This window comes from Carcharodon carcharias, chromosome 15 (assembly GCF_017639515.1).
Source record: "Carcharodon carcharias isolate sCarCar2 chromosome 15, sCarCar2.pri, whole genome shotgun sequence".
NCBI classification, from domain to species: domain Eukaryota; kingdom Metazoa; phylum Chordata; class Chondrichthyes; order Lamniformes; family Lamnidae; genus Carcharodon; species Carcharodon carcharias.
Window position 1 is genome coordinate 113792849 of NC_054481.1, and position 24472 is coordinate 113817320.

The 24472-nt window shown below is 43.1% G+C and overlaps 1 protein-coding gene across 2 annotated transcripts in view; it reads left to right on the forward strand.

The window, feature by feature from the left end:
• The window catches only part of kcnab2a (potassium voltage-gated channel subfamily A regulatory beta subunit 2a), a 306240-nt gene that overhangs the window by 94236 nt on the left and 187532 nt on the right, over window positions 1-24472 (forward strand). For both annotated transcript variants that reach the window (XM_041207162.1, XM_041207163.1), the window contains exon 2: window positions 20013-20146. In XM_041207162.1, the coding sequence (XP_041063096.1) occupies window positions 20070-20146 (77 nt within the window). In that variant the 5' untranslated portion in view covers window positions 20013-20069. The remainder of the gene's footprint in view (window positions 1-20012; window positions 20147-24472) is intronic.

Here is a 24472-nt window from a genome sequence, read left to right on the forward strand (position 1 = left end):
AGCTACTAAGAGGCAAATGGGCAGCGAATGCTTTACTAATGGTATTCTGTATAGACTCATGCCTGTTATCGCTCAAGGAGCAACTGCAAGATTGTTAATCAGCATTGCAGTTCTGTGTTTCCTTGAAATATGCAAAGTACGAGTCATTGTTTTATATCTGTAAGCTTTCCTCTGGCACCTCCTACAGGACTCCTAGCTCGGCCACATCTGCTGCTGCAAAGGATTCTTCACCAAATAACTATCTGCTTATTTTGCAAGCTGTTTGCAATAAATACGTATGTACTGCATGTATTATAAATGATTTGAATCAGAAGGCTAATTGAGGATACAAAACTGAATTCCAAATTGAATGGAAGATGCTGCAGTGTTGTGTTTTGTTGTAGTAGTTTGGTAGAGAGTTGTAGTCATGTCAGTCCTTTTAAAACTGAGCTCTATTAAGTCACCGTTTTGGTTTTCCCTGCCAGAATGAATCAGATTCGTGATCAATTTTTTTTTAAATTGTACATTTATAACGTTTATACTGCGTACTGCATGGTTTTCACTAGAATCGTTTTCTAGAGGTACAAATGGCTTTTGTGTTGGTACTAAGGAACCTCACATATTTTAAATGACTGCTTCTGCAAGTTACAGTCAAATGCTGCAGTGCAGAGGCAGGAGTATTCTCAGCAGCCATAACATTGTCAGTTAGATAGACAAATTGATGCATCAAGATTTTTCCTTAAATTTTATTTTTTAAATTAATTATGTTTTTATAATGGCTTGAGTACTAATTTTATTCTTCTAGGACTTAAAAAGATCTTGTGTCGATTCTATAGGTCAGTAGATTGGGATTTAAAATATGATGCATAGTACATGTGGGCTGTAGAGAATTGCAGTCTCTTACCTCTGCTGCTCCTTGATTTGATCAGGAGGGGAGGGAGTTGATGCATATTCTTGGTTAGATTTTGACATTTTATTTCAGTCTTCCTTTTAATTTGCTTGAAACAAAGCTGCCATGAATATTTTATTCAGACAAATATAATATCCCACCATAAAAAAGATAATCAGGCTCAGTACAATTGATTTTCAGATCAACAATCTAATGTTACAGGAATAGAAAATCTAGGAGAGGTTTCCTGTTTCTGAAATTGATGAATATGCATACTGTAGCATGGTTACTATTTTTAGAAAAATGCTGATTCATGTTTGCAATAGTGGGAGCTGAGGGTAACAAATAACTTTAGGACAGGAACATTGAGGCCATTGAGCCCTTGAACCTGTTCCGCTGTCCAGTGAGATTGTGGCTTATCTGCATTTTACCCTCATCCAATTGCCCTGGCACCAATATATTTTTATCCCTTGTTTAGCAAAAATTTCAGTCTCAGACTTAGAATCATTAATTGAGCTGGCATCTATTGCTTTTTGTAGGAGAGAGTTTCAAACTTTGATCACTCTCTGCATGTAAAAAGTTGTGTGCTTACGTCGGCAAGGCTCTAGCATACATTAACAGATGAGCTCTTCTGGAGCCAGTTTGATAAATTACCAACTTAACATCCACAGAAGTGAGATTGGGGCCATGAATCTACATCTACTTGCTTTACAGGAGTCAGTCATCACCCCTGTGCTTGCTAACTAACCCTGCACTGGTTCTTGTTTAAGCAATGCCTCAATGTTTGAAACACAGCCTTGTTTTCAAATTCCTCCATGACCTTGTCTGCTCCCTTTTTCTTTAACCACCTCAAGTGTCACAAGCCTCTGAGATATCTGTGCTCTGTTAATTCTGGCTTCTTGAGCGTCCCTCATTTTAGTTGCAGCACCATTGACGGCCATGTATTCAACTACCAAGGTCACAGGCCTCTGAAATTTCATCCTTCTTTGCCTCTCCACCTTTCTTTCCTCCCTTAAGACTCGGCGATCAGTAAGAAGCAGTTTGAGGGAGAGAAAGAGTTTTGAAGTGAAAGTCAGATTGCACCAAGGATTGGCACTGAACCCATTCCCCCTGATTGTAATGGATGTTCTAACCAAGCAAGTGAGATAGCAAAAGTCATGGTCAATGATGGTTGCAGATGGATGCGATCTGATGATTAAAACATGACTGAGCAACTGGAGAAAAGCACTGGAAGACAGGGGTATGAAGTCCAAAGACCCAATATATGGACTGTCAGTTCGGGCCTAAGGAAGAGAATCAGAGTAAAGGTGTAAAGGTTATGGGTGAAGACCTGGAGAAAGTGAGTAGCTTTAAGTACCTGGGGTCAGCGGTAGCAGAAGATGGAAGTATGGGAATGGAAATTAAGCAACAGGTTAGCTCTGGTTGGAGTAATTAGAAAAAGTGCAGTAGAGTGTGTGATAGAAAAGTACTGCCTGAACTGAAAGGAAGAATCTACAAGACAGTTGTGAGACTGGCCTTGTTATATAGTGCAGAAACTTTGGCAACATCGAGAAGACAGGAACAACGACTGGATATTAGTGAGATGTGGATGCTGAGATGGATTTGTGGAGTGATGAGACAGGACAAGATCATGAACCAGTACATCAAGGGGTCACTGAAGATTGTGGAAGCATTGAAAAAAGTAGCCAAGAAGAGATTGAAATAGTTTGGTCAAATGTTGTGGAGAGAGAGGGAGAGAAAGAGAAAGGACGTGGTGAGGCTCATGATCAAGATGGGTCTGCCAGGGAGAAAGAAAAGAGGAAAGTCTAAGACCAGATGGAAGAATGCGGAGGTGAGAGACTTAAAACTCAGTGGGATTGGAAGAAGGGGTAACTGACAGGAGGAGAAAGAGAAGGTTAATTAACCAACATTGTGGTGACCCCAAGTGAAATGGAAGAAATTGAAAGAAGATGTTGCTCCTCAAAACCTACCTATTTGGCTGAGCTGTTGGTCATCGGCCCTAACATCTCTTTATGTGGTTCTGTGTAAAACTTTGTTTGATAATGCTCCTGTGAAATACCTTGGGCCTGTTTATCTTCATAAAGGCGCTATGCAATTACAAGTTGTTGATCAGAAGTTGTTGTATTTTAAATAAAACTCATTGTTTCTTCCCTGCTTTTTCTACAATTTTTCCCTTTCTCCCCTCCTCCTGGAGGTGCTGCCTCCATGTGGGGTGTGATTCCATGCTGCCAGGCTCTTTGTTACCTCACCCAGGTTGCAGTTCTTCATGTACGAACTGAGGCTGTGTGACAGCTGACTATTTGACTAATGGAAGCATCATACCCAAACTTAATTATATCCTCACACGATGTTCATGCATGGAATTTCCAGCAAGAAAGGGGTCAAGAAGGAGAATCCCGACTTTTTTTGCCCTTTGGCTCACTCAAAATTGATGAGGTCAATTGTAACACCTGTTCTGTCTTTGCTGATACCTGCTTATTCAGTACAAACTGCAGATCAAACCTGTAGTCTTCCTAGTCTGTATGACACAGCTTTAAAAATGTGAACCAACGGACACCACAATCAAAGTAATTCTAACTACATCTAGCAACCAAGTGCCAATTAAGTAGAATTGCACAAAATATACTAAATTATCTTCTGATAATGCTTTTGTAATGCCTTCACAAATGAGCCTGCTGCCTAAAGATTGGAATTTCTCCACTTGTTATTTGCAGCTTACGGGTGCATGTGATAAAATCTTGTTTGAAATTATTACTGCTGCCATATATTCAACAAATGAATAATTTGTACATGGAGGAGTTCAGATTATTGTCTTATTAGAGTATGGAGAAAAAAACACTTATCAAGATTCTGACATTTAAGAATAGCTTGTGAGAGTGTAATTTTTATGTGCATCAAACGCCACTATTGATCTAAGTCTGGGAACTAAACTGTGAACCGATTGAACCATAGGGTTAGCTATTGTGGAAATAGATTTACGACTAATGAAGTGCTTTGAAGTGTAAGTCACTGTTGTAATGGAAGAAATGTGGCAGCCAATTTGCATGGAGCAAGTTCCTGCGGAGAAAGAACTTGCATTTTCTCACATCATTCATGACCTCTGAACTCCCCAGTATGTGGAATGAAAATGAAGCACAAACAGCATTGTGATAATGACCAAATAATCTGCTTTAAATAAATTTGAGAACTTCCCTGTTCTTCAAAATAGCGCCCAAGGATCCTTTATGCTTAGCTGAGTTGGTAGACACAGCCTCCATTTAGTGTCTTTTCCAAAGACACCACCTCTGATATTTCAGCATTCCCTCAGTGCTGCACTGGAGTGCTGGCCTAGATTTTGAGTTGAAGTTTCTGAATGGGACTTGAACTCACAATTCTCTGACTCAGAAGCGAGTGTATTAGCACTGAGCTGCAGCTGAGGTGAATTTCACAATGGTGTGAGGAGGGATGATCACAGTGGAGCAGTGTAAAGCACGTAAGATTTTCACTTTTGTAACTATTTTGCAGACACCTTCGCTCCTGCTTTGAACAAGCGCTATATTTAGCGAGAGTAGTTGATAGCTGATATACCACTTGTCACAGCAAAAATGTTCTTTTGCTGAGCAATGACCTCTTTCACCTTGATGAATGCAAAATTCATGAAATGCCGATGCTACTGTAAGGATGGGCTGGAGGTGATGAAACATTTTCAATGTAATATACGTCGTCCTTCATTAATTGCTTGGCATCAGTGTTGTGTAGTTTGTATGGAGTGGTTGCTAGATTAAATTTTAATTTATTTTTCACTTTAATATGGACTCCATATGGTGCCAAATTAAGATTTTTGCCTATTGCTGCGTTTGCTGTGGTAATTCAGCAATGATGGTTGCATTTAGTGAAAAGAAGATGCAATTTTCATGTTTTGATTGTCTATCCCAATCAAGCTTAACGAAAGAAAGATTTGCAATTAAATAGCACTTTCACAACCACCAGATGTCTCAAAGCGCTTTACAGCCATTTTAAAAAAATTTACTCGTTCATGGGATGTGGGCGTCACTGGCTAGACCATAATTTATTGCCTATCCTGAATTGCCCTTGAGAAGGTGGTGGTGAACCACCTTCTCGAGCTGCTGAAGTCCATATACTGTAGGAACACCCACAGTGCTGTTAGGAAGGGAAGGCCAGGATCTTGACACAGTGAAGGTATGGCAATATATGTCTAAGTCAGGATGGTGCGTGGCTTGAAGGGGGTTTTGAAGCTGGTGGTGTTCCCTTGCATCTGCTGCCCTTGCTCTTCTAGGTGGTAGAGGTTGTGGGTTTAGAAGGTGCTGTTGAAGGAGCATTGGTGAGCTGCTGCAGTGCATCTTCTATGTGGTACATTGCTGACACTGGTGGAGGGAGTGAATGTTTAAATTGGTGGAAGAGATGACGATCAAGCGGACTGCTTTGTTCTGGATGATATTGAGCTTCAAGTGTTGTTAGAGCTACACTCACCCAGGCAAGTGTAGAGTATTCCATCACACTCCTGACTTATGCCTTCTAGATGGTGGACAGGCTTTGAGGAGACAAGAGGTGAGTTACTCACTACAGAATTCCTAGCCCCCTACCTGCTCTTGTAGCCACAGTATTTATATGGCTGGTCCAGTTCAGTTTCGGGTCAATAATAACCCCCAGGATGTTGATAGTTGAGGGGGGGGGGAATTCACTGATGATAATGCCATTGAATATCATGGGGAGCTGGTTAGATTTGCACTTGTAGGAGATGCTCTTTGCCTGCCACTTGTGTGGCACGAATGTTACTTGCTGCTTATCAAGCCAAGCCTGAATATTGTCTAAGTCTTTCTGCATATGGACAGAGACTGCTTCAGTATCTGGTGAGCCATGAATGGTGCTGAACATTGTGCAATCATCAGCAAACACCCCCACTTCTGACCTTATGATGGCGGGAAGGTCATTGATGAAGCAACTAAAGATGATTGAGCCTAGGGCACTACCCTAAGGAGCTCGTGCCGTGATATCCCAGGGCTGAGATGATTGACCTCCAAGAACCACAACCATCTTCCTTTGTCCTAGGTGTGATTCCAACCACTGCAGAGTTTCCCCCCGATTCCCATTGATGCCAGTTTTGCTGAGGTTCTCTGATGCCACTCTTGGTCAAATGCTGCCTTGGTGTTAAGAGCAGTTACTCTCACCTCACCACCTCTTTTGTCCATGTTTGAACCAATGCTGTAATGAGGTCAGGTGCTGTGTGACCCTGGCAGAACCCAAACTGAGTGTCAGTAAGCAGGTTATTGCTGTGCAAATGCAACTTGATAGCACTGTTGAGGACATCTTCTATCACTTCATTGATGATCGAGAGTAGACTGATGGGATGATAATGATGTACTTTATATTGAGGTGTAAATAAGTAATTAGCTAGTCACCTTTGTAATGCAAGAATTGCAGCAGCCAATATGTGCATGGCAAACTTCCACAAACAGCAATGTGATAATGACCACATAATCTGTTTTTGTGGTGTTGATTTAGGAATAAATATTAGCCAGAATGCCCTGTTCTTTGAAATAGTGTCGTGGAATCTTTTACATCCACCTGAGCAGGAACACGGGGCTTCGAGTTTAATGTCTCATCAAAAAGACATCACCTCCAACAGTGCAGAGCTCCCTCAGTACTTCACTAAAGTGTCAGCTTGATTTTTGCACTGAAGCTCTGGAGTGGGACTTGAACCCAGAATCTTATGACTCAGGAGCAACCAACTGAGCCATGATGGATACATATCTTGAATCTGAGATCAAAAGCATGACTTGAAGGCCCTAGACATCCATTATCACACCTGGAAGTCGATACTAGCTGTCGATAGAGAAAAATGTTGACACCTCCTGTGGGCTGGACTGCAATACTGGGATGACCAGTGGCTAGGCAACAATGCTGAAGTCAACAACCCACAATGACGTTCACTAGATTCATGTGTGGCACTTGTGGCAGAACCTGCCTCTCAAGGACTTGCCTCTTTAACACTAAGGTAAAAGCAAAATACTGCGGATGCTGAAAATTTGAAACAAAAACAGAAAATGCTGGAAAAACTCAGCAAGTCTGACAACATTTGTGGAGAGAGAAACAGAGTTGATGTTTCAAGTCCATATGACTCTTCTTCAGAGCTTCAATAGCTTTAGTAGCTCCGGAGAAGGGTCATACAGACTCGAACCGTCAACTCTGTTTCTCTCTCCACAGATGTTGTCAGACCTGCTGAGTTTTCCCAGCATTTTCTGTTTTTGTTTGCCTCTTCAACCATCAGCAAAGATGAGCCATACGAAGACACCCCATCTGAAATGGATTTGTTTGCTGCGTGTTGATCACTTTTCGTAGATGGAAGGGTGCCAGTGACTGATGAGATATGTAGTTCTGACTTGTAAGAATGGCTGTTAAAACATAGCTTGTCTTTGTGTTGTGGATATTTTCTGTTCTTATCTTTGATTTTTTATGTTTTGAAATTTATTACACTTTGTACAACAATGCACAATCGTAGGTATTTATGTCTATATTAAATTTTGCAGCTGTGAATAAGGAATGACGTTTACAATTTTATTTGTTAAAATGGTATTGCTAATGCATGTGTCAGTTTGTAACTACTAAATATCTTGAATTTTTGCAAGAAAAAATGTTAAATTTTGCATACAGTCGAAAATACATTACTAAAGATGTATTGTAGTTAGTAAATGTATTTCTTTTATTTTCTCATCAATTTTCTCTACTGTTTTCTTTTCTCAGCTGTCCCCCCCACCCCCCCCATCTCACACTACCCAGGATTTTGACTTCACCAAAGCAAGATCCCTTCCAGCCCACAAGGCTTTTCCCATTGATTTGTTCTTCGTGTGTAATTCTAGATGTGTGGTGTTAGGCTGTTTCACCCTTAGACATTACAACCAAGCCAAAATCTGGCCTCACTTAATGTCCACTTATGCTTTTGAAATGGGGTCGATGGATAGTGATTAGGGGAGGTGGTTGCGTAATCGTATTGACACTGGATTGGTATCCTAGAGACCCAGGGTAATGCTCTGGGGACATGTGTTCGAATCCCACTATGACAAATGGTGAAATTTGAATTCAATAAAAATCTGGAATTGAAAGTCTGATGATGGCCACAAAACCATTGCTGATTGTCGTAAAGACCCATCAGGTTCACTAATGTCCTTTAGGGAGGGAAATCTGCTGTCCTTACCCGGTCTGGCCTACATGTGACTCCAGACCCACAGCAATGTGGTTGGCTTTCTGAACAAGGGCATTTAGGGATGGGCAATAAATGCTGGCCTAGCCAATGACACCCACATCCCATGAACGAATACATATTTAAAAAAAAATCAGGAATCCTTCCCATGCATTTCTGCTCTCTTAGTTGGGGAGTGTTGAAGCCTGTTGTCACCCCAGCTGAACTTAATTTCCTTGTCACAGACAAAAGACCGAGTAGAAAACCTTTATTGGTTTGTATGACTGATTCATTATATAAACTTAAATCATTCCTGTGCAATGCTACTAAACATTTTGATGATTAGTAAATAAGAAATGTTTTTATTGGTTTGGAGAGATGGTGCTGTAGTGGTAATGTCAATGGACAAGTAATCCAGAGGCCCAGGCTAATGCCCTGGGTACATGTGTTCAACTCCCACCACAGCAGCTGGTGGAATTTAAAACCAATTCATTAATAAATCTGGAATTGAATAACTAACCACAGTGATGATGACCATGAAACTATCATTGATTGCTGTAAAAACACACCTGGCTTGCTAATGTACTTGAATGGAAATTTGCTGTCCTTGCCTGGTCTGGCCTACACATGACTCCAGATCCACAGCAATGTGGTTGACTCTTAACCGTCCTCTGAAATTGCATAGCAAGCCACTCAGCTGTATCAAACCGCTACAAGAAAGATATATGAGAATAAACTGAACATACCACCCGGCATTGACATAGGCAGCAGAAATGACAATGGCACACCTGGCCTTCTCGACCCTGCAAAGTCCTTCCTACTAACATCTGGGATCTTGTGCCAAAATTGGGAGAGATTAGTCAAGCAACAGCCTGACATAGTCATATTTACAGAATCATACTGTACAGCCATTTCCCAAATACCAGCTTCACCATCCCTGGGTATGCCTTGTTCCACCAGGACATAGTATACATTCAGGAGGGAGTTCCCCTGGGAGCCCTTTACATTGACTCCAGACCCCAGACATGGGCAAACAAACCTCCTACTGACTACCATCTACCGCCCTCCTTCAGCTGATGAATGAGTACAACCCCATGTTGAACACCACTTGGAGGAAGCACTGAGGTTGGAAAGGGCACAGAATGTACTCAAGGTTGCGGACTTTAATGTCCTTCACCAAGAATGGCTTGATAGCACCAGTATTGATCGAGCTGCTGTGTCCTGAAGGACATATCTGACAAGCTGAGACTGTGACAGGCAGTGAGGGAACCAACAAGGGGGAAAATCTACTAGACCTTGTTCTTCAAATCTACCTGTTGCAAATGCATCTGTCCGTGACTGTATAGGTACAAGTGACCACCGCACAGCCCTTGTGAAGGCAAGTCCTGCCTTCACACTGAGCAAACCCTCCATTATGTTGTGTGACACTACCACTGTGCTAAAGGGGATAGATTCAGAACAGATCTAGCAGCTCACAACTGGACATCCATGAGGCACTATTGGCCACCAGCAGTAGAATTGTATTCAGCCACAGTCTGTAAACTCATGGACCAACATACCCGAGAACAAAGAGCACCAGATTTAGGAGCAGGGGTAGGCCATTTGACTCCTCGAGTCTGCTCCACCTTTCGATGAGATCATGGCTGATCTGCTAATAGCCTCAATTCCACTTTTCTGCCTGCCCCCGTAACCCTTGACTCCCTTGGTAATCAAGAATCCACCTAATTCAGCCTTGATTCTCTCACTCCCTTGCTCACACCCTCATTCTACCATGACCATTAAACCAAGGGATCAACCCTGGTTCAATGAAGACTGCAGGTCAGTATGCCAGGAGCAGCACCAGGCATACCTAAAAATGAGGTGTCAACCTGGTGAAGCTGCAGTACAGGACTACTTGCATGCAAACAGCGGAAGCAACATGGTGTAGATGGAGCTAAGCTCACAACCAATGGATCAGATCAAAGCTCTGCAGTCCTGCCACATCCAGTTTTGAATGGTGGTGGATAATTAAACAACTAACACAGGAGGCTCCACAAATATCCACATCCTCAATGATGGGGGAGCCCAGCAAGACAAAGATGCAGCATGTGCAACCACCTTCAGCCAGAAGTGCTGTGTAGATGATCCATCTTGACCTCCTGAGGCGCCCAGCATAACAGATGCCAATCTTCAGCCAGTTTGATTCACTCCACATGATACTGAGAAACAACTGAAGGCATTGGGCACCGCAAAGGCCTTGGGCCCTGACAACATCCCGGCAATAGTACTGCAGATTTTTGTATTCCAGAACTAGCTAAACTGTTCCATTACGGTTTCAACACTGGCATCTACTCGACAATGAGGAGAATTACACAAGTATGGCCTGTCCACAAAAAGCAGGACAAATCCAATCTGGCAAATTATCAACCCATCTGCCTCCTCTTGATCATTTGCAAAGTGATGGAAGGTGTCATCATCAGTACTATCAAACGCAACTTACACAGCGATAACTGCACATTGATGCTCGGTTTGGGTGCTGTCAGGACCACTGAGCTCCAGACCTCATTACAACCTTGTCCAAACATGGACAAAAGAGCTGAATTCAAGAGCTGAGGTGGAAGTGATTGCCTTTGACATCAAGGCAGCATTTGACCCAGTGTGGCATCAAGGAACCCTAGCAAAATTTATTCATTGTGAATTGGAGAAAATGCTCTACCATTTGGAGTTATACCTGGCACAAAGGAAAATGGTTGTGGTTTTTAGAGGCCAATCATCTCAGTCCCAGGACATCACTGCTGGAGTTCCTCAGGGTAGTGTCCTAGGTTCAACCATCTTCAGCTGCTTCATCAATGACCTTCCCTCTGTCATAAGATCAGAAGTAGCGATGTTTGCTGATAACTGAACAATGTTCAGCATCATTTGAAACTCCTCAGATACTGAAGCAGTCTGTGTCCAGATGCAGCAAGACCCTGACAACGTTCATGCTTTGGCTGATAAGTGGCAAGTAGCATTTGCACCACACAAGTGCCAGGTAATGATCATCTCCAACAAGAGAGATCAAACCATCTCCCCATTACATTCATTGGCATTACAATTGCCGAATTCCCCACTATCAACATCCTGGGGTTACCAATTACTGGAAATTGAATGGGATCAGCCATTGAACTACTGTGGCAGCAAGAGCAGGTCAGAGACTGGAAATTCTGCGTTGAGTAACTCACCTCCCCATTCTCCAAAGCCTGTTCACCATCGAGAAGGCACAAGGCAGGAGTGTGATGGAATGCTCTTGGCTGAATGAGTGCTGCTCTAACGACACTCGAAGCTCAACACCATTCAGGACAAAGCAATCTGCCTTCCATCAAGTTAAGCATTCACTCCCTCCACCAGTGGCAGAAGTGTATACTATATATAAGATGCACTGCAGCAATTTGCCAATGCCCCTTTGACAACGCCTTCCAAGCCCATGACCTCTTCTACCTAGAAGCATGGGAGCACCACCACCTTCAAGTTCCCCTCTAAGCCCCACACCATCCTGACTTGGACCTGTATCGCCATTAATTCACTGTCGCAGGATCAAACTCCTGGTCTTCCCTTCCTAACAGCCCTGTAGGTATACCCTTTTTTAAAATTCTTTCCCAGAATGTGGGCATCGTTGGCTAGGCCAGCATTTATTTCCCATCTCCAATTGCTCTTGAGAAGGTGGTGAGAAACCACCTTCTTGAACCACTGCTGCCCATGTGGTGCAGGTACACCCATGGCGGTCTGCCACCTACCTGCACCAGATGGACTGCAGCAATTCAAGATGGTGGCCACCACCACCACCCACTCATTGGGAATTAGGGATGGGCAACAAATGTTGGCCCTGTCAGTGACGCCCACATACCACTAAAGAGTAAAAAATAATTGATCAGTTGATTAAAGCAGTAAATAGCTGAGCTTTACAGATTCTCGAAATCTCAGTTTAATTCTTGGTCTGTATTGAATAGCTGATCCCAAGTTGGCAAGAGAGGTAAAATTGTCTCTCTCTGATTATTTTCTAGTGACCCTTACTGGAACTTGGGTAAGTGCAAGAAGGGTATGAGTGTATGGCTCCCTGCACCAAGTATGCCAAATAATTCTCCCCATCACGCCATACTTGCCAAACAGCCAACCACAGTAAAACCAGAAAGTAGTATAAAAACTTCAGATTAAAAATAAATGACTTTGCCATGGTTCTACAGGTGATGCTTTGTTATTATTAGTCCTATGCTGGATCATGCAGTTTATGATCCTAGCTGATGTTACTACTGGACAAGTCGGATCCCAGAGTGGAACCCAATCTGCTAGATCCTAACTTTTACTTTTTGTTTAGAAAAGTGGAGGGCGGCTACTGAACAGTCATAGGAGTCAGTTGATGAACTTTTAACAAAAGAATAAAACATTCGTGAAACAAGATGAACTATATTACAATACTCCTTTACCCACAACTATACCTTTACAGATATATACAGATTTGTAAGGATAACACAGTTACAAAAGCTATCTTATACACTCATGTTCACAGTAAGTACACAGTCCATGCAAACAAATAGACAACCTGTGGCCAGGCACCCCAAACTCTGCAACCATCTGACAGATGCCACCTCAAATAGATGCTTTGGATCACTCGTCAATTCCCTCCAGACGCTTGTCACACCTGGAGCCAATTGGTCTCACTGAACTCCGTCTTTCACACAAGGGTTTCGATCTTCACTCTCAAAGAACCCGCTTTGGAATCTTCTCCTAAATTACACTTTCTCTCAGTTGCCTTCCACAAGGATCCACCTCCAGGGTCTTGAACTCTCCTTCCAATGTTCCTCACCCCTGGATCGCCACATGGACTCAATCTTGGCCTTCCACGCGCTCTCTCTCAGATTCAGTCATGCAAACAGAACACCACTACTTCACATGCCCATAGTAAAGAGTTGCAGACCTTTGGCTGTCTCCTTAGATCTTCTGGCTTCTCATGAGCCTATTTTGCTTTAAGCCTGCATCCTGCAGCTTTCCCCCTTTAAGCTTGGAGCCTTCCTCTGCTCCTCACTTCTCTTAACTTCACAGATTCCTGTCCTTGCCCTTTGACTTAACTTTCCTCTTGGGACCTTTGCCTGCAGTTCCCTCTCCTGTCTCCAGCTTCTCCTGGAAGCTGCTTCCAACTGAACTAAAATTGCTTTCTGTTTCTCCCTGTCTCTGTGTGGGCCTCCTTTTGCCTTGCAGCAGCCCAGTTTTTTCTACCCTGTGTTTGTTTTAACTCCTCTTCAAAAGTCATAAAAACTCATTAGAATGCAGGCATCTTTCAAAGTGAAACTAAAACTCAAGTTCCCCCTTTTCTTAACACACACATACAGAAACACAAATTAAACTTAAACTTAAAGCTAAAACTCATTCCTAACACCCACAAATACAAATATAACTTACTTAAACTATCTCTAGTTCCTAATAAGTTTGAATTATTTTGACTATGTTGGTATTTTATAAAATTGTAATTTCTATTATAAACTATTTATAAATTTAACTGTGATAGTTATGTTAATTGAGTTTTATTTATGATAAAACTGATTATCATTTTTGAATAAACATTTGATTGGATTCCTTGGAGGAGAAACATTAATGACACTCTGTATCAGGTTAGTATACGGTGAAATGTAACTTCACTTATGATTGCTTAAACACTAAAATGTGCACATAATAAAGTTCTGCCTAATCCTTATAAGATTTACTATGAAGGGTGTATATTGGATTGATGCCATCATTATGTACAGCACTGTAATATAGTTTTATTAAAATATGCTTTAATTTGTAGCTGTGAATTATACTGGGAAAGATGCGGCTGATCTGAAACAGAAGTTGATCTGAAGTTTTGTATCAAATTGAGGCTGTTGAATATTTAACATGAATAATTGAGTTGATAGATTTCTTTAGTGAGGATGGGATACTGAAGGTCGCTTAAGATGGTCTTTCCAGTCAGGTTGTACAAAGGATGAAAATGTGCATAATGTGTAGCGCATCAAATAGAATTTTCTTTTCTGGGGGGTGGGTTGCAAAGTGATATAAGTGAATAGTTAATTACTCAAATTACTATTCAAAATCATCTTTTAGTAAACTGTACAAATCACAAAAGAGAGGGAACACGCGCACGTGCACACAAGCATACACACACTCAAACCTGCCTGTAATTATCGAGTTCCAGAATGGTTACAGCACAGGAGGCGACGATTTGGCCTGTATGTCCATGCTGGCTCTCTGTAGAACCAACAGAATTAGCCCTGCAATATTGCATAAACGTTGCACCTTGATATTGTTTAGTGCAAAACTGAGCAGGTTTGAGTGTGTGCGTGCATGTGTGCACGTGTGTATGTTTGCACACATGTTCCCTCTCTAAACTAACATGCTGAAAATCCTCCCTATTTTCCCCCTCCCTCCCATCTCCATGTTCCCACCTCCCTCCCATCTCCACCTTCCCATTTTCCTCCTTTCTCCCTGCTCTTCTCCCTCTCTTCTCCCCGCTTCCTTTTTCTCCCTCCTTTTCTCTCCGCCTTCCTCTATCCCTAGTCTACTGACCAAACAAATGCACAGTGCCTTGATCACTGAAAAGACAGAAGACCTTGTGGAAATTTGAAAGGTTACTCCTGATGACCTACAATATAAAAGTAATCACATATTAACTTCAAGTTTAAGGAAACCTTGTTCTACACTAGTATCATTTTCGATCAGTTGGAGTACATTTAGTTACATGATATAGAGGTCATAATTTGGTTGCATAATGGAGAAAGCTACAGGTTGAAGTAACACTCAGCTTTACCTCTTCATCACCTCTCTTGATTTATCCACTGTCAATTGTTGCAAGATTACTTCTGCAACAACCAGACTTGGGTGAGCTGCAGTGGACTAACCATTTTGTCACTGCGTCTGATGTTGAATCTTTGGCTCAATGTTCATTGTTTTGCTGACTATGCCTGTGTAATATCTTGGGATGCCTTTCTACAAAAAAGTTGCTGGATAAGTGGAAGTTGTGAGAAGCAACTGAAATCTGTAATCTTATTAGATACTTTAGAGCTGTGATAGAAATATTCTTCTGGAACTGTGGGATTGTATTAGTTTACTATGTAATTTTATAACTCTAATAGTTTATAGATAAGAGCATTTGTTTCAATGGCAAGGGATATTTTTTGTCTTTGAGATATGTAGACTGTGGGGTTCTGTTAAAATGCAAAGATTGGTGGAAATTACAGCATAGAAAGAGGACATGTGATCCATTGTGCTTGTACTGGTAAATAGCTTTCAAACTGGGACTATCTACTATAATTCTGTTGGAAGTGCTTAGGCTAGAAGCCAATGGACTTGATTCAGTTGGGTAGAATTGGAAAAGGCAAAGGAATGAACACCAAAAGGGTAACACATGTAGAAAAGCAGGGAGAAAATTGCAGTGCTGTATTGCTGCATTAAAGACACCATATAAATGCAAGTTGCTCAGATTTCCTCTAGAAAGAAATGTCATTTCCAATTTTGAATGCTGTGTCATTGATGCAGAATGAAGTAATGATGCGTTACTCTTACTGCAGCGTGATGCACAACATTTTTTTTGGCTGATTTAGACTAAAATGACAGAAAATGGGTAATTGCTTTCCATTTCCCTTTTGCTTTAGCTGTGTTCAGGGGTGTCAACTCTTTCTGGTGGTAATTAGCAAGGGATAGTTATTCTCTTTCTTGAAATTTATTTGTAAAGTCTTGAAATGCATTCTCATTTAATGTATAAGGTGGAACAAATTATATTTGTAACTAAATATTTTGCAAGATCAATGTAATTCAATTAAAATTGACTGAAAACTTTATTCAACATTAAAAACTGAAGAGTTGAAATTGCTTTTGACAGACGAACAAAATATATCTGTTCGGATAACTAATGGGAATTTTAAAAATAACTTTTTTGCATTTTGTTCACACTTTCAGATAATTTACTGTGTGTTAGTGTGTAAAGTATTTCTATCTCTATACTGAAAGTATGTAGCACAGATTTTGTTAACAGCAAACAGCATCAATTTTTAAAATGTGATATGTTGTGCATATTGCTTGGCTGCATCTTGTCTCACACAGCAACCTGGCCATCCTGTGATTTTTATCATTCTTAACAGTTACAAATTGTTTTTTCCAGTAGCTTGTTTAATCTTGATCATTCTGTCCACTGATAAGCAATATATTAATAGTTTGATATCTTTTTCTGGTTTCAAGTGTGTATTAATTGACATGAATTCTTTGTTGTCTTCTTTTCTGGTCATATGAAGTAGATATCTTCTGCTTTCCTTTCATTGCCATTATTGAAGAGTTGATCAGGATATTGACTTGTATAAGAACTTTCCTATCAACAAGCACATTTGTATGCTTCTTGATCAGATTTTATTGCTGAAGGTAGTTTCTAGTTTCTTATTTATGTAGATCAGGCTTGTTTAATCCTTTCACTTGGCGGGAGACACATTTCCATTTTCTTCTCACTCAAGGGGCCGATGAGTAAATTTCAGAAAAATAAGGTTTGGCACAACATGAACGTGAATTAAACGTGAATTTCAAAATAAAGCTGAGGTATGAAGAAAATAAATAATTTGGAAAAGAAATAACTTGCTGAGCAAAAATAAAGCAATATCAAAGCAATAATTTGATTAAAAAAAAGAGCAACTAATAAAGATCACAAAGTGTGAGAGGGACAGAGTCGGTTTCCTTGGCTCACTGCGAATCTCTTGTGGCTCACTCACTCACTCTCACCCACTGTGTGACGGTTGAGGGTGAATGGGAATGCTGAGACTGCGAGTGAGCCAGATGCGCACACACTTCCCTCACTCACTCACTCTCTCTCACACTGACTCTCTTTCCCAAATTCACTCACTCACACTCTCCCACACTCTCTCACTCTTTTCCTCTCTCTCTATCTCCCACATTATCTCACTCTCGCACGTTCGCTCTCTTGATTGCTCCCACGTTCTCTCTATCACTCCCAAGCTCGCTTGCTCTCTCCCACACTTGCTCGCTTGCTCTCTTCCACGCTCTCTCACTCTCTCCCCAGCTCGCTCAATGTCACCCACGCTCGCATGCTGTCTTCCATGCTCTCTCACTCTTGATCGCACTCTCCCACGCTTGCATGTGCTCTTCCATGTTCGATTGCTCTCTTGCACGCTTGCCCCATCGCTCTCTCTCTCCCACGCTCGCCCCATTGCTCTCTCTCTCCCACGCTCGCCCCATTGCTCTCTCTCTCCCACGCTCGCCCCATTGCTCTCTCTCTCCCACGCTCGCCCCATCGCTCTCTCTCTCCCACGCTCGCCCATCGCTCTCTCTCTCCCACCCTCGCCCCATCGCTCTCTTTCCCACCCTCGCCCCATCGCTCTCTCTCCCTCCCACGCTCGCCCCATCGCTCTCTCTCTCCCACGCTCGCCCCATCGCTCTCTCTCTCCCACGCTCACCCCATCGCGCGCTCTCTCCCACACTCGCCCCATCGCGCGCTCTCTCCCACGCTCGCCCCATCGCGCTCTCTCTCCCACGCTCGCCCCATCGCGCTCTCTCTCCCATGCTCGCCCCATCGCGCTCTCTCTCCCACGCTCGCCCCATCACGCTCTCTCTCCCACGCTCGCCCCATCGCGCTCGTCTCCCACGCTCGCCCCATCGCGCGCTCTCCCACGCTCGCCCCATCGCCCGCTCTCTCCCACGCTCGCCCCATTGCCCGCTCTCTCCCACGCTCGCCCCATCGCTCGCTCTCTCCCACGCTCGCCCCATCGCTCGCTCTCTCCCACGCTCGCCCCATCGCTCGCTCTCTCCCACGCTCGCCCCATCGCTCGCTCTCTCCCACGCTCGCCCCATCGCTCGCTCTCTCCCACGCTCGCCCCATCGCTCGCTCTCCCACGCTCGCCCCATCGCTCGCTCTCTCCCACGCTCGCCCCATCGCTCGCTCTCTCCCACGCTCGCCCCATCGCTCGCTCTCTCCCACGCTCGCCCCATCGCTCGCTCTCTCCCACGCTCGCCCCATCGCTCGCTCTCTCCCACGCTCGCCCCATCGCTCGCTCTCTCCCACGCTCGCCCCATCGCTCGCTCTCTCCCACGCTCGCCCCATCGCTCGCTCTCTCCCTCGCTCTCTCCCACGCTCGCCCCATCGCTCGCTCTCTCCCACGCTCGCCCCATCGCTCGCTATCTCCCACGCTCACATGCTCTCTTCCATGCTCTCTCTCACTCTTGATCGCACTCTCCCACGCTTGCATGTGCTCTTCCATGTTCGATTGCTCTCTTGCACACTTGCCCCATCGTGCTCTCCCACGCTCGCCCCATCGCTCTCTCTCCCGCGCTCGCCCCATCGCATGCTCTCTCCCGCGCTCGCCCCATCTCCCACGCTCGCCCCATCGCCCGCTCTCTCCCGCGCTCGCCCCATCGCGCGCTCTCTCCCGCGCTCGCCCCATCGCGCGCTCTGTCCCGCGCTCGCCCCATCGCGCGCTCTGTCCTGCGCTCGCCCCATCGCACGCTCTCTCCCGCGCTCGCCCCATGGCGCTCTCTCCCAACCCGCGCTTACCCATGGCGCGCTCTCCCAACCCGCGCTCGCCCCATGGCGCTCTCTCCCAACCCGCGCTCGCCCCATGGCACGCTCTCTCAACCCGCGCTTGCCCCATGGCGCTCTAACCCACGCTCGCTCGTTTAATCCCTCACTATCTCTCACACACACTTATTCACTCTGTCTCACTCTTCCACACTCACTCATTCTACCAGTCGCTCACATTCTCTCTCCCTACCACACTCACTCACACTCGCTCTCTCTTCCACGTTTGCTCATTGCTCTCCCTCCCACACTTGCTCTTTCTCTCTCCCACGCTCGCTCGCGCTCTCTCTCTCTCCCACCCTCTCAATGGAGTCTGTGACCCAGTTAGGTAAGATTGCTGTTTTGAATTAAATGCTAAAAAGTGTGTTGTATTGATGCCTTACTTAAAATGCTTTTATGTTGCTACTGAATGCTTGGTGAATTTGAAGTGACGAGTCTAAATTGTACTCTGGTTTTGCTGCTGCTCCCTTTGAAAGGTGAATTAGAAGGAGCCCTTCATTCGCTGCCAATGGTGGCTGCAGTTAGGAATCAAATGTATTTGCAGAGTTTAGTTCTTTCAAAAGGTAGCGTGCAGTTGCTGGAGGAGTACAGTTCCCCTGCTGCTAACAGTGCAGGGCCCATGGCTTTTGCACTTAACCATTTCTTAATATCACATGGAGTGAAACGAATTTACTGAATGGCATCTGTGATGGTGGGGTGTTGGGAGGTCCTCAGGTGGAGGCTGAGATGGATAATACTTGACATTTCTGGCTGAAAATGTTTGTGAATGTTTCATCCTCATCCTTATGCTGGGCTCCACCATCATTGTGGATGGGATAAACCTAGAACCACCTCCTGCCAGTTGATCAATTATCCATCACCATTCATGACTGGATGTGCAGAATTGCAGAACTTTGATCTGATCTGTTGGTTGTGGGATCACTTAACTCTGGCGACAGCCTGCTGCTTCTGTTGTTTATCATAAATATGTGTTGTAGCTTCACCATTTTTGGCATGCCTGATGCTGCTCTTGGCATGCTTTCCTACACTTTCATTGTACCAACACTGGCTTATTGGTAATGTTAGAGTGAGGGATATGCTGGCCCATGAGATTTCAGATTGTGGTGGAATACAACTCTCCTACTGATGGCTCACTGCACCCCATGAATACTCAGTTTTGAGCTGCTAGATCTGTCCTGTATCTCTCCCATTTAGCATATTGGTAGTGCCATACAAAACAATAGAGAGTGTCTTCTGTGTGAAGACGAGACTTAATCTCCACAAGAGTTGTGTGTGATCATACTGTTGTGGATAAATGCATTTTCTACTAGCTACATTAATAACACATACCTACATGCAATCAAATAATGAACTATTGCCTGAAAATGTAGTTTCTAATGCCTCTGTCTGGTTTTGTGTTGCTGCAGGCTTTGAAAGTGACAGTGTGAGAAAATAGCAGACCTTTGACTGAAGCTGCTGACCTGATGTATCCGGAATCAACCACAGATTCGCCAGCTCGACTTTCCCTAAGACAGACAGGCTCCCCGGGCATGATTTACAGGTGAGGCCCATGCTCTCCAAGTGAGTTGCAGGAGAGGTGTAGGCTCTCTGAGCATGATTTAGTGAGGCATATGTTCTCTGGGTGTGAGTTGCAGTTGAGGCACTTGCATGTATATAGTGCCTTTAATGAAGTGAAAATTCCTAAGACGCTTCGCAGAGGCATAAGGAAAAAATGGCACTGCTTCAGAGGAGATGATTTTAGACAGGGTAACCAAAATCTTGGTTTAAGATCTTAAAATAAGGATGGAGAAAGGCAGAAAGGTTTAGGCAGAGAATTGGTGTCTGAAGGCTCAGTTCCCAATGATAGGACAAAAGTGTGACTCAGTGAGCACTTTTGTCCTTGTCTGAAGATCACAAGTTGAAGTCATTGTCTAGACATTGAGTACATATTCTAGGTTGATGTATTGGTGCTGTACTGAAAGATGCCACCTCTAATGGTGTAACACTTCAGTAATGCAGTGAAGTGTCAGCCTAGATTATATGATCAAGTCTCTGGTGTGTGGTGCTTGAACGCATGACTTACCAAGGAAGGTAGATGGAGTTAATATACAGATCAACCATAATCTCATAATCTCAATGAATGGCAGAACAAGCTCAAGGTACTGAAGGCGCTACACCGGTTGTTGTGTTCCTTCTGACTCAGACAGGAGAGCTATCACTGAGCCAAGGCTGGAGGAGGTCACAAAAGCAGGCAATGACAAGGTGAAGGGACTGTAAGTGAGAATGGGAATTTTGAATTAACTACTTTGGATAATGAAGAAGAACTAGAGATCGGCAAGGACAGGTGTAATAGGGAATGGGATGGGATACGATCCTAATGGTGATGTTTTGGATGAGTTGGAGTTTATTTACTATGCAGCTCAAGAGATTGACAAGAAGAACATTAAGACAAGTCAATCCTGAAAGGAGTGAAGTTCTAGACTGGGGTTATCTTAATGTTGACTTTCCATTATTCTCCATATAAATCTGGATTTGTTTCAGCATACATCAGTTGGTACAAATTTGCCATTCTCTTGCAGTGCATCTTATAATCTTTAAGTGTTGATCTTCTTTAAGCTCTTTATTTGATTGGAACACTGCTGGATGTGTGGGATCAATTCCAGCTGAGTTCAAGATATCATTCTGCACATGTGAATTGTGAGGTCTATTTAAATTAATAAACCTGGATGAGGAGCCAAGGCCCCCCACAGTATAGGATACCAGCAAGGTTGAATAAAGCAAGAGAAAGAATGTAAATTGGGAATGGTAACCTTGGGTTTTAAAACCCAAAGACTAAAGAAGAGTTTGTGGTCCTTGAAAGGAGGAACTGAAGTAGGATTCTAGTCCATCTTGCTTTAAACCATTGATGCAGGGAGAGAGAACTGTTTAATTTGGTAGTACAGGAGTGGAATGCTGGATGATTTGGACTACAATTATTAACCAATTTCTTTCAATTGAGTTAACGTTAAGTTCAAGTTAGCCTGAAAATGTTTATTTAACTGTTGATCTGAATAATGCTGTAAAGCTGTTCTATGCCAAAAGTGAGTTAGTAATTTGACCAGTAGATGGTGGAGTTGATTCAGATAAAAAGCTTCATAGCTTTAACTTAATTCTGATGCACTTTCTCCTACAGCCCACAAGAGGCAGATGTGTACTGCAAGTTTTTGCCTCGACTGTAGAAACCTGTGGTCGGAAATTCTTGCTTTTATTGAATTTATTATTTAATTGAATATTATGGTAGTGTTTTGAATTATAACTTTAAGTTTTGGTGTTATGCTTAATATTCTGCACTATTACACACCATTTGTGTATTATGTTTGCATGCTACACTAATTGGAAGTTTATGTGTTTATATAATTTCACTCCTTTACTTCTCTAGTGACCCACTGCCAATCTTTTATTTTAAGAATTCTGACAGTACTTGTAAATGAGAATGCAATATTTAACTGTAATGGAAGATTGAAAATGAATTAGTCAAACTGTAGATAAAATATTTAGCTTTATTCAGACTTGTTTAGTAATACATAACTGTACTGTTGTGGCACTCCGGTGACTGCAGACACACAGTTGTGCCTGTGACTCAACATGTGTCAAGTTTCTAATCTCTGGGCCTTCAGGGGAAGTGAAGCGCTCAGTAGAAGCTCGTTCCTTTCCCACAGTGATGAAATGGCTCTATTCCTCTTGTGCACCTCCATAGTGGTAGTTTTGCAGTGTGCCCCACGGTTGATTATCTGCCCTTTTGAGCAGAAGAATGGTATGTGGAACAGAAAGGAAAATCCAAACAGGAATAAAGTTCATAAACTGCCATTCAGAAATAATTTTGTGCTGACAGACTTCCGTAGCCTTTGCTGATTAGCATTTAGCTAGAAAAAACCAGATGGTTCAAGGTTAACTGGCGGTTGATACCCTTCAATGGAAATGGTCCTGCCAACGTTCCTTTTGGGTCTTTTCAATTTTAATTCTCAAGATTTTATTGTATTGTGTTTCAGCATCCCCTAATTCTAAATTCTCTCTAAATTCTATAAAATTTAAAAGTTGTTAAAAAATATTTTGCTGTAGAAGTGTTCCTTTTAACTCTTGTAGTTTTAAAGAAAAATAATTACTTAGCTAAAATGAGGCATGTAAATATCCAGTTTTGTTGGAAATAATTAAAGCACTTAAACTTAAAGTTAATTGTACCAGAAATGTAATTATTACTGACATTAAGATTAAGTTTTATTGATTTTGTTTTATTTAAGTTGCACTATGTATCAGAAATTTAAGGTTACCATTTGTCTCCTCGTCTTCCCAAATAAAGGATTCCAATTGACAAAGCGATGGATGGCCATATGGCATCCACTTCTTTGCACACCAGTCATTTCCCTTTTACCCTGCCTTGCACTCTTGCTACGTGAGCCTGAAACTAGTGGTTTTTCCACCCAGCATAAAAACAACCAGGTCCATGGCGGTCAGATCAATGATACCACAGTTACTGATAAATGCTTTATTGCCTAATGAAGATCCTCTCAGAACCAGCACCTGATCTCCAGCACCAACCTCTTCCAGGGACTGGAAATGGCCCTTGTCTTTGGCATCTGTTTTTTTTTGTGACATCTTGAGGTTGTATAGTTTCTGAGCATGAATGAACAACAGCATGGTTTAAGGTTAAAAACAAAAAACTGCGGATGCTGGAAATCCAAAACAAAAACAGAATTACCTGGAAAAACTCAGCAGGTCTGGCAGCTTCGGCAGAGAAGAAAAGAGTTGACGTTTCAAGTCCTCATGACCCTTCAACAGAACTGAGTGAATCCAAGGAGAGGGGTGAAATATAAGCTGGTTTAAGGTGGGGGGGGGCAGAGAAGTGGTGGGGGGTGGTGTGGTTGTAGGGACAAGCAAGCAGTGATAGGAGCAGATCATCAAAAGGTGTCACAGACAAAAGAACAGAGAGGTGTTGAAGTTGGTGATATTATCTAAACGAATGTGCTAATTAAGAATGGATGGTACGGCACTCAAGGTACAGCTCTAGTGGGGGTGGGGGGCATAAAAGATTTAAAAATAATGGAAATAGGTAGGAAAAGAGAAATCTATATAAATTATTGGAAAAAACAAAAGGAAGGGGGAAGAAACAGAAAGGGGATGGGGATGGAGGAGGGAGTTCAAGATCTAAAGTTGTTGAATTCAATATTCAGTTCAGAAGGCTGTAAAGTGCCTAGTCAGAAGATGAGGTGCTGTTCCTCCAGTTTGCGTTGGGCTTCACTGGAACAATGCAGACATGTGGGCAAGAGAGCAGGGTGGAGTGTTAAAATGGCAAGCGACAGGGAGGTTTGGGTCAATGTTGCGGACAAAGCGCAGGTGTTCTGCAAAGTGATCGCCCAGTTTACGTTTGGTCTCTCCAATGTAGAGGAGACCACATTGGGAACATTCCTTTCAAGTGAAGCAGTATTTCACTTGCATTTCCCCCAACTTAGCCTACTGCATTCGTTGCTCCCAATGTGGTCTCCTCTACATTGGAGTGCCGTACCATCCATTCTTAATTAGCACATTCGTTTAGATAATATCATCAACTTCAACACCTCTTAGTTCTTTTGTCTGTGACATCTTTTGATTATCTGCTCCTATCACTGCTTGCTTGTCCCACAACCACACCACCCCCCTCCACTTCTCTGCCCCCCCCACCCAACACCTCCCCCCCCACCTTAAACCACCTTATATTTCAACCCTCTCCTTGGATTCACCCAGTTCTGTTGAAGGATCATGAAGACTTGAAACGTCAACTCTTTTCTTCTCCGCCAATGCTGCCAGACCTGCTGAGTTTTTCCAGATAATTCTGTTTTTGTTATGGTTTAAGGTTACCTCTCTAGAAAAAGGC